At 33.9% G+C, this 10,753-nt stretch overlaps 1 protein-coding gene across 1 annotated transcript; it reads left to right on the top strand.

Annotated features, from left to right (window-relative positions):
* Window positions 1–1,151: 1,151 nt before the first annotated feature.
* Window positions 1,152–1,631, top strand: LOC128041757 (uncharacterized). The gene has a single exon (XM_052632071.1). It carries the CDS (start codon window positions 1,152–1,154, stop codon window positions 1,629–1,631), a length of 480 nt encoding a protein of 159 aa, XP_052488031.1.
* Window positions 1,632–10,753: the final 9,122 nt, after the last annotated feature.

The following is a 10,753-nucleotide window of genomic DNA, read 5'->3' as shown; positions in this document are numbered from 1 at the left end:
GATGATGTTGAAAGTAACACGCCGGCCTCCGTTCGTAGAGCTGTTTCTTCTAGATTGAGACCCATATTTGAAGGTCATGGAGGAGAGGCTAAGAAAACCTTCTTCCATATGATGAATGAATAGTTCACTGAGTTTGTCTAAACTAATTCGGCTGCTCAACAACCTCAACCTTCGCCTTCTCCCCAACCGGTCCTCATAGCTCCTCAAGTTTTAAAACCCGTACGCATGAGCAAATCGCCTGTTGATAAAATTTAAAAATATGGGGCCGAAGATTTTAGAGCTATAGTTGATGATGACCCTGACAGAGCTGAGTTTTGGCTTGAAAATACGATTCGGGTCTTTGATGAATTGTCTTGTACGTCAACAGAATGTGTTAAATGTGTCGTATCTCTTCTGAAAGATGCTGCATATTAGTGGTTGAGCACTTTAATTTCTGTGGTACCGAGGGAACATGTTACATGGGAATTCTTTCAGACATAATTTAGAAAGAAGTATATAAGTCAACGGTTCCTTGATCAAAAGTTCAAAGAATTTCTAGAGTTGAAACTGGGTCGTATGACCATATCTGAATATGAAAGAGAGTTTGTCCGGTTGAGCAAGTATGCCTGAAAGTGCATTCCAACCGAATTGGTTATGTGCAAACGTTTTGAAGATGGGTTGTATGAAGACATTAAGATTTTAGTTGGAATACTTGAACTGAAAGAATTTGTTGTCTTAACCGACAGAGCACACAAAGCTGAGGAGCTTAGTAAAGAAAAGAGAAAAACTGAATTTGAAGTAGAGATTCGAGAAAGAGATTTATGGGAAAGTCTCATCAGTCAGATTCGAAGAAATCTAAAGAACATCACTACCGTCCTACTATTTCTTTGGCTCATCCTAATAGAGATAGAGATGCAAGACACTCCAGTCCTAAACCCCAGGCTACATCTGTAGCGAGTGTGGGTAGTGTTGGAAATTCTAGACCCGAGTGCAAACACTGCAACAAGCCACATTATGCCGAGTGTTGAGTGAAAAGCGGAGCATGTTTTAGATGTGGTTCCTTCGACCACTACCTTAGAGATTGCCCTAAGACGTATGAGAAAGAAAAAGCTCAAACCATGAGGCCGAGCAATACAGTTGCTAGAGGAAGACCACCCTGAAATACTAGAAATATGAGTGGTAGTCGAGGTGCAACGAGAGATCCTGCAGTGAGATCTGAGGCACAGGCGCCAGCCAGAGCTTACGCTATACGCGCTCACGAAGATGTATCGGCGCCAGATATTATCACTGATACTTTTTCTCTCTATAACACTGATGTAATTACTTTGGTTGATCCCGGATCAACCCATTCTTATGTATGTACGAATTTAGTGTCTAGTAAGGGTTTACTGGTAGAGTCCACTAAATTCGTGGTTAAGGTATCAAACCCTTTGGGTCAGTATATCCTAATTGATAAAGTTTTCAAGAATTGTCCTTTGATGACTCGGGGTTACAGTTTTCTGGCCAATTTGATGCTTTTACTGTTTGATGAATTCAAAGTGACTTTGGGTATGGATTGGCTGACTTTGCATGATGTGGTTGTAAACTGTAGACGAAAGCTTATTGTATTAAAATGTCAGAACGATGAGACTCTTCGTATTGAATCCAATTGATTCGATTGGGTCACCTATTGTGATATTGGCTATGTTAGCGCAAAAGTATGTGAGAAAAGGTTGCGATGCTTACCTTGCATATGTACTTGATACTAAAGTGTCTGAATTGAAGATTGAGTCAGTGCCAGTGGTTTGTGAATATCTAGATGTGTTTTCAGAAGAGTTACCCGGGTTGCCACCGATCAGAGAGGTTGAGTTTGCTATTGAGTTAGTACCAGGAACATCACCGATATCGATAGCTTCATATAGAATAGCTCCTACAGAGTTGAAAGAGTTGAAATCTCAGTTGCAAGAGTTGACAGATAGAGGTTTTGCACGACCGAGTTTCTCACCCAGGGGTGCACCAATTTTGTTTGTAAAGAAGAAAGATGGATAAATGAGATTGTGTATCGATTATTGACAGCTTAACAAGGTTACGATTAAGAATAAGTATCCATTGTCGCGAATTGATGATTTTTTGATCAGCTGAAAGGTGCAACAATATTTTCAAAGATTGATTTACGTTCCGATTATTATCAATTACGGGTTAAAGATTTGGATGTGCCGAAAACGGCAGTCAGGACCAGGTAAAGGCATTATGAATTTCTTGTTATGCCATTTGGGTTAACTAACGCTCCTGAAGTATTTATGGACTTGATGAATAGAATCTTCAAACTATATTTAGACAGATTTGTTGTTGTATTCATTGATGATATTTTGATTTATTCTCAAGACGAGTCTAAACATGCCGAGCATTTGAGAATTGTGTTACAAACTCTGAGAGATAAACAACTATTTGCTAAATTCAGCAAATACGAGTTTTGGCTCCGAGAAGTTGGGTTTTTGGGACACATTATATCGATGAAAGGCATTAGAGTTGATCCGAGCAAGATTTCAGCAGTTGTTGATTGGAAACCACCAAGAAACATATTCGAGGTCAGAAGTTTTCTGGGATTAGCGGGCTATTATCAGAGATTTGTAAAAGGGTTTTCAATGATAGCTACACTGATGACTCGGTTATTGTAGAAAGATGTAAAGTTTGAGTGGTATGAGAAATGCCAACAGACTTTTAATCTGTTCAAAGCACTGTTAACCAAAGCACCAGTATTGGTTTAGCCTGAGTCTGGTAAAGAGTTTGTGATTTTCAATAATGCGTTATTAAATGGTTTGGGCTGTGTTCTAATGCAAGAAGGCAAAATGATAGCGTATGCTTTCAAACAATTAAAGTCGCACAAGAAGAATTATCCGACACACGACTTAGAGTTAGCTACAATCGTGTTTGCACTGAAAATTTGGTGACACCATTTGTTCGGTGAAAAATGCCACATATTTACCAGTCACAATAGCTTAAAGTATATGATGTCACAAAAAGATCTGAATTTGAGACAGCGAAAGTGGCTAAAACTGTTGAAAGATTATGAGCTAATTATTGATTACCATCCGGGAAAAGTGAATGTAGTCGCGGATGCTTTGAGTAGAAAATCTTGGTTTTCCTTGCGAGGGATGAATACGCGATTGGTTTTGTTTGATGATGGTTCGATATTAGCTGAGTTAAAAGCTAAATCAATTTTTCTGTAGCAAATCTACAAGGCTAAAAAATGTGATAATGAATTGCAAGCTAAAAGGGTATAGTGTGAGTCGACTACTGATTCAGAGTTTCAGATCGGATCTGATGATTGTTTGTTGTTTCGAGGTAGAGTTTGTGTGCCGAAAAATATAGAACTTATACAGAAAATTCTACATGAAGCTCATAGTGGCAGCTTATCTGTTCATCCTAGGAGTAACAAAATGTACAGTGATTTGAGACAGATGTACTGGTTGTCGGGTATGAAACACGACATTTCTAACTTTATGTCTAGATGTTTGATTTGTCAACAAGTCAAAGTCGAACATCAAGTGCCTTCAGGACTTTTACAGCCAGTGATGATACCAGAATGGAAATGGATAAAGTTACGATGGATTTCGTATTGGGATTACCTCTATCTCCGAAAAAGAAACATGCTATTTGGGTCATTGTTGATTGTTTGACGAAGTCTGCACATTTTATTCCAGTGCGTACAGACTTCTCACTTGATAGGTTAGCTGAGTTGTATATTTCTGAGGTCGTCAAATTACACGAAGTGCCAGTCTCTATTATTTCGGATAGAGATTCGCAGTTTACATAATGATTTTGGAATAAGTTACAAGAAGCTTTGGGTACGCAGTTGCATTTTAGCACCGCATTTCATCCTCAAACCGATGGTTAGTTTGAGAGAGTGATTCAGATTCTCAAAGATATGCTTTGATGTTGTGTTTTAGAATTCAAAGGTAATTGGGAAAAATATTTACCGTTGGTTGAATTCGCGTATAATAATAGTTTTCAATCAAGAATAAAAATGGCACCGTATAAAGCTTTATATGGCCATAAATGTCGAATTCCATTGTACTGAGCTGAGCTTAGTGACAAAAAGATACACAGGGTTGATTTGATCTGAGAGACCGAGGAGAAATTGAATGTGGTTCGTGACAGTTTGAAAGCAGCTTCAGATCGGCAGAAATTGTATGCGGATTTGAAATGTAAAGATATTGAATTCTCCAATTTGGTCGCAAAGGAAAGCTGAGTCCGCGGTTTATCGGACTGTACAAGGTTATCGAGAGAATAGGGCTAGTGGCATATCGACTTTATTTACCGTCAAAACTTGAGAAGATTCATAATATGTTACATGTATCTATATTGCGACAGTACCGATCAGACCCTTCACATATAATTTCTCCGACAGAGGTTGAGATTTAGCCCAACATTTCGTATAACGAAGAACTGATCAAAATTTTGGCACAAAAGATTAAAGAGTTAAGAAACAAAAGTATAACCTTAGTAAATGATCTTTGGCAACGTCACAGGATTCAAAAGGCTACATGGGATCCCGAGGAAGCTATGAGAAAACAACACCTTAACCTATTTTCTGGTAATATTTCCGGGGATGAAAATTCCAAAAGGGGGAGAGTTGTAAAAACCCGTTTTCAGTGAAATCGGAGGAGTGCTTTCGGGACCAAAAATCTCAAGTCTAAAAATTTATTTTAATATTATTTTAATATCTACAGCATGATAGTATTATAGTATAAAAATTTCGTTAAGAAATTTAACCGTTTGTATGCTCAATTTGTGAAAAAGGACTAAATTGCATAAAGTACGAATGTGTTCTATTAGCTAATGGTGTTAAATAGCTATATAAATTTAAAGTGAAGGCACTTATATGGTAATTAGACCATTAAATAAGTTAGTGGATGTGCATGGCTTGATAATTATGAAATTATTAAAGTTAGGTAAGGGTAATTTAGTAAATAGATAATTAAAGGTTAAAATTTAATAAAAACAAAAAGCCATCATCTTTCCTTTTTCAACCTGCTAAAATTTTCAGAAAAAATACAGGTTTTTGAAGCTTAAAAATTCAGCCAAGAGAAGTCCTTGCATGTAAGTGAATTTGGTGTTCGTTTTTGTTGATTTTTATGTTTTTGGAATCGTTGTAGCTTAACCTAGCTAACTAGGGGACTAATAAGTTAGGGTTTTGAATTTTAATGGAGCAAAATGAATCTTTGTTGTTAAATAAATAACTTTAGTTAAGTAATTTTTAACAAAATTTTCATATTGGGGTTAAATTGAGAAATGTGAAAAGTTTTATGGTAAATATGTGAAACTGTGAAATTTATGGACTGCTATGAGCATGTATTAAATTTTTCTAGGCTTAGATGTAGATGAAATTGCATGAATTTCATTTTACGAGCTTAGGGATTAAATTGTAAAGAAATCAAAAGTATAGAGGAAAAATGGTAATTTTTCCATAACATGAATTTTTAATTTAATTGAATTGAATAAAGATTAAATTGTTTAAATTTTATTATATAGATCAAGAAAAACAACGTATGGAATTAGATTGGAGGAAAGATAAAGTCGTGGATTAAATGATCGTATTTCCGTCGTACGAGTTTAGGGTAAGTTTGTGTAATTTAAATTGCGTATTTATATGCTTTAATTGAAATATATGTATGTGAATTTTATAATTCCTATGCATAATTATCAATTTCATAACCGACGATGTACGAAGAATACGGAGCCCCGTTTCAACCTTAGGAATTCGTAGGATACGAATGACATGTCATTAGGGTTACCGATTCCATCTCTTATGAGCTTACAGATACTCAGCTTGTATGACCTTACCGTTATTCAGCTCAGCGGAGCTTATTGTTTATCGCTCGTATGAGCATACATGTACAAGAATTGACGGATTAAATTCAGTACACCTTGTGTGTACTACCCGCGTATCTAACGATATTCTAAGTGGTTCAAAGGACACAACTCTGTTATGGATTTATTTGAGTTCGATACGAACTTGTACAGGTATTTACATGGAAATGGTTTATATATAATATATGTATATACGGCATAGATGTTACATGTACATGGAACTCAAATATTTTATGAATTCATATATGATTCTCCGTTTTATATGTATACATGGCTAACTTGGTTATTGATTATGTGATAGGCTTTGGCCAAATTGAATTGCATTATACTTTGAATTTCTTACCTAAATTGTGGTTAAATGGTAAGTTTAATTCTATGTTATACGAACTTACTAAGCTTAATTGGTTACTCTGTTTATTTTTCTTTGTTTTATAGTGATTCGGAAGCTCGTTCAGATTGGAAGTCGTCAGGGATCTCATCATTCTATCAAACGCTATTTTGGTACTTTTGACTATAAATTTTGGGTTAAATGACCTGTATAGGTCATTTTGGCTAATGGTAGCCTATATGTTTTGTTGTGTTTTAGCCATGTGAATTGGCTTATATTATGGACATACTTTTTTATATGTAAATATGTAAATAGCCCTACGGTATATGTTGTATGTTTTCCATGTGAATGCCTTGGTTGTGAAGTGGTATTTTGGGTACCAAATGGTTGAGATTGATAAATTGCATGCATGTTAAGTTTTAGGCACAATGTCTCATATATGTGTTTGATCATTTAGGTAGATTTTGGAGGCATTATTGGTATGTTTTAAAGTGGCCATTTGAGGTGTATACTAGTATCATGGTTGTGTGTGATGTTATAAGCTTAATATTTGTTGGTTTTGAATGTCTAATTATGCCATGGTTATATGCAAATTGTTGTGTTTAGGTTGATACCAATTTGGGTGAGAAATATAGCTTGGAAAATGGCTTCTTTTTGTCTACACGGGCGTGTGTCTCAGCCGTGTGTGAGGTGACACGGCCGTGAATTTATTTCCCTCTAAGATTGAATTAAAGGTTGATAAACACAAGGAGCTTTGAATAAGAAGAAGAAGAAGATTCTTCATTTTATTCAATTTGTGATGTCGTTTTTTACCATAGACTTTTTTTTATCGTTTTAGTTTCCAACTCTTTTTGAATTTTACAAAAAAGAAAATGGAGGAATATTCAACCTAAAGAAAAAATTAATTTCTTTTATTTTGTTCGAAATTTAATTTAATTTCCTCTATTTCTTAATTTAATTACTTCTTTAATTTTTAATTATTAAATTTTTGAAATTAATATACAATAGAGTTATACAAAAAAATTATTTTAAGGTTATGGAAAAAGAAAGTTAATTGAATTGTCACTAAAAATATTCTTAGCATGGGTTATTTATAAATATATGATAATTTTCTTTCAAAGTATTAAATTATTATAATCGGACTATCGAGTAATTATTAAGTAAAATCAAATCATTATAGTACAAATAATTGATTACTAATATAATTCAGATTAAACCCAATAAATCAAACTAAAATTTGTAAACATAATGAGAGCCCGACCTATACATATAATTACTTATAATAGATCATTTTGGACTTAATCATTAACTACATTTTAAAAAAACTTTATATCATTTTGGACTTAATCATTTAAAGAATTTTATATTTTGAATTTCATTTAACATTTTTATTAATTTTAAAATTTATAATTTTTTTTAAAAGATTAAATTCAAGATGAACCTACAGAAATAAAAAGTTATTCTAGATATAAAAAGTTCAAGCAGATAGGGTATTGGGGAATAACACTTCAAAAATTGCTTCAAATTTTCGATAGATCAGCTTCACCAAAATTATTCCAACTAGACATTGCAAAATCAGACATCCCAAATGTTAATTTAATTGATTAAGTTGAATACCGAAGGAATCTATATATATAATGTTTGCACTTGTGTGTTAATTTAAGTTGAAATTAACACAGATATTAATTAACATTGCAAAATCATTTCACTAAGGGTGCAGTGCATGTGTTACATAATGATCAGCTAATTTAATTGATTAAGTTGAATACCGAAGGGTGCAGTGCATGTGTTCCATAATGATCTAAATAATATTGCATCAATTTAATTAAGTTTCTGGATTTTGTAAATAATATTGTCCTTGATCCTAAGTTTGTCGTATTATTTTAATTTATTATATACATTTTTTTCTTGCAGAAGGTCAACCGAACCAACATCTATTGAGGGTAGTGTTACACCTCTTACTTCGAAAGATTTTGAAAATTCGGGAGTTGGAGCTTCAATCCAAACAAAGGGGACTACCGGGAAAAGAAAAGCCACTCCTCAAAGGTCAGAAGTTTGGTCTCACTTCACTAAGATTATTAATAGTGAGGGTGCAAGTAAGGCTAAATGTAATTATTGTCAAAAGGAATTTTGTTGCGATCTGAAAAAAAAATGGTACAGGGTCATTGAAATATCATATTGGTTCATGTAAGAAAAATCCTAGTAATGTTGTTGACCCTAGTCAAGGGCAACTAGTTTTACCTAGAAAGGGAGTTGAATGGGGGAAAGGAATCTTTCAACTTGGAGATTTGATCAAGAAGCATGTAGGAAAAGATTAGCACAAATGACTGTGATTGATGAATTACCTTTCAAGTTTGTTGAAAGTGAAGGTTTTAAGAAACTTATGTTTGTGGCATGTCCTAGGTTTCATATTCCTTCACGAACTACTATGACTAGGACTGTTTATCAATTGTAGGAAAGGACAACTAGTTTTACCTAGAAAGGGAGTTGAAGGGGGGGAAAGGAATCTTTCAACTTGGAGATTTGATCGAGAAGCATGTAGGAAAGAATTAGCACAAATGATTGTGATTGATAAATGACCTTTCAAGTTTGTTGAAAGTGAAGGTTTTAAAAATTTTATGTTTGTGGCGTGTCCTAGGTTTCATATTCCTTCACGAACTACTATGACTAGGGATGTTTATCAATTGTATTTAGATGAAAGGGTCAAGATAAAACAACTTTTGAGAAGTTCTTGTTCTAGAGTTTGCTTAACTACTGACACATGGACTTCTTTGCAAACAGTTAATTATTTGTGTATCACTGCTCACTTTATTGATAACGATTGGAAATTGAATAGAAAGATTTTAAACTTTTGTCCAATTTCTAGTCATAAAGGTGAGTCCATTAGGATGGTGATTGAGAAATGCTTGTTGAATTGGGGGATTGATAAGTTGTTTACTGTTACTGTTGATAATGTAAGTTCAAATGGTGTTGCTATTGGTTATTTGAGAAAGAAATTTAACCCTTGAGGGGGTTTAGTTCAAATTGGTAAATATCTTCATATGAGATGCATGGCACACATTGTGAATTTGATCGTTGTTGAAGGCTTAAATGAAATGAATAAATCTATTGAACGTGTTAGGGGGCTATTAGATATGTGAGACAATCTCCAGCTAGATTACAAAAGTTTAAGAAGTGTGTTGTGGTGGAAAAGATAAAATGCAAGAAGATGTTGTGTATTGATGTTTGTACTAGGTGGAACTCGACCTACTTAATGTTAGACACTGCTCAGAACTTTGAGAGAGCTTTTGAGAGATTTGAGGAGCAAGATACAAACTTTAGGGCTGAACTTGAAAGGGGAGAGGGTTGGCCTAGTGTGGATGATTGGGATAATGTTAGAAACTTGAGGGATTTCTTGGAACACTTTTATGAAGTCACTTTGCGTATATCTGGCACTTCATATGTCACGTCCAATAATTTTTTTGATGAGATTTCTGAAATTGATATTCTTTTACAAGATGCTCAGTTAAATAGTAATATTGATTTCAATGTTATGGCCATCAAGATGAAAGAGAAGTATGATAAGTATTGGGGTTATATTGATAAGATGAATTTGATTATGTTTGTTGCTTTTATTTTAGATCTTAGACAACAACTAAAGTATCTTGAATTTGCACTTAGTGAAATGTCTAATTTTGAAAAAGATTGTGACATGATGCAAAAATTGAAAGAATCTTTGTATGAATTATTTGATGAGTATAAGCCTCCACTTCATAGTACTTGTAGCCAATCGAGTGTGCCAACACATGTTTCTTTCGGTGAACCACAACAAAAAATGAAAAGGCGAATGCAAGCTTTGTATAAAAAGCGTGAGTTGGAAATTTGTGGTGAGGATAAACCATCTGAGTTGGATAAATATCTAGCTGAGGCTAATGAGTAATTTTTTGAAGATTTTGATATTTTATTGTGGTGGAAAGTGAATAGCCCTAGATTTCCCACTCTTTCAAAAATTGCTAGAGATGTGCTAGCTATACCGGTTTCTACGGTTGCTTCAGAGTCTGGATTTAGCACCGGGGGACGTGTGCTTGATCAATATAGGAGTTCTTTAACTCCTAAAATTGTACAAGCTCTTGTGTGTACTCAAGATTGGATTCGAAAATCATCATCACAAGAAGACATAAAAAAGATTGAATAAAAAATCCAAGAGCTTGACAAGATTGAAAATGGTATATTTATTGTTTTATTTTAATAGTTTCAATTTTTTTACCATATCACTCCTACTTATTTAATTGATTCAATGTTTAGACATTTATTGGAATGCAGTAGAGCCTACCCTAGATTCATGAGCTTTTGTAAGTTGAAGGGTATGCTTACTATCTTATTCTTGTTAATTTATAATCTATTCGTTTGTTTATACTATTTGATTTTTTTAAATCCAGTATATTTCTATTATATGCTAAATTTTTGCATATGTTTTTTGTAGGTTTAATGCAAATGGAGATCTTTTGGAGAGATGAAATGGATATAAATGGAGAATATTAAAGACTTACATTTCAATTATGTGTTAATTTCAAGACTTATGTAATGTTTTTAATTATGTAGTGATTCAAAGAC

The sequence above is a fragment of the Gossypium raimondii genome, chromosome 6 (genome assembly GCF_025698545.1).
Source record: "Gossypium raimondii isolate GPD5lz chromosome 6, ASM2569854v1, whole genome shotgun sequence".
Taxonomy (NCBI): Eukaryota; Viridiplantae; Streptophyta; class Magnoliopsida; order Malvales; family Malvaceae; genus Gossypium; species Gossypium raimondii.
Note: the sequence above shows the minus strand (reverse complement) of the source record. Positions and strands in the feature narration are given on the sequence as shown.

Coding starts and splice junctions, on each gene's coding strand:
- LOC128041757 (XM_052632071.1), top strand. CDS start 1,152: ATGAGTGGTAGTCGAGGTGCAACGAGAGATCCTGCAGTGAGATCTGAG.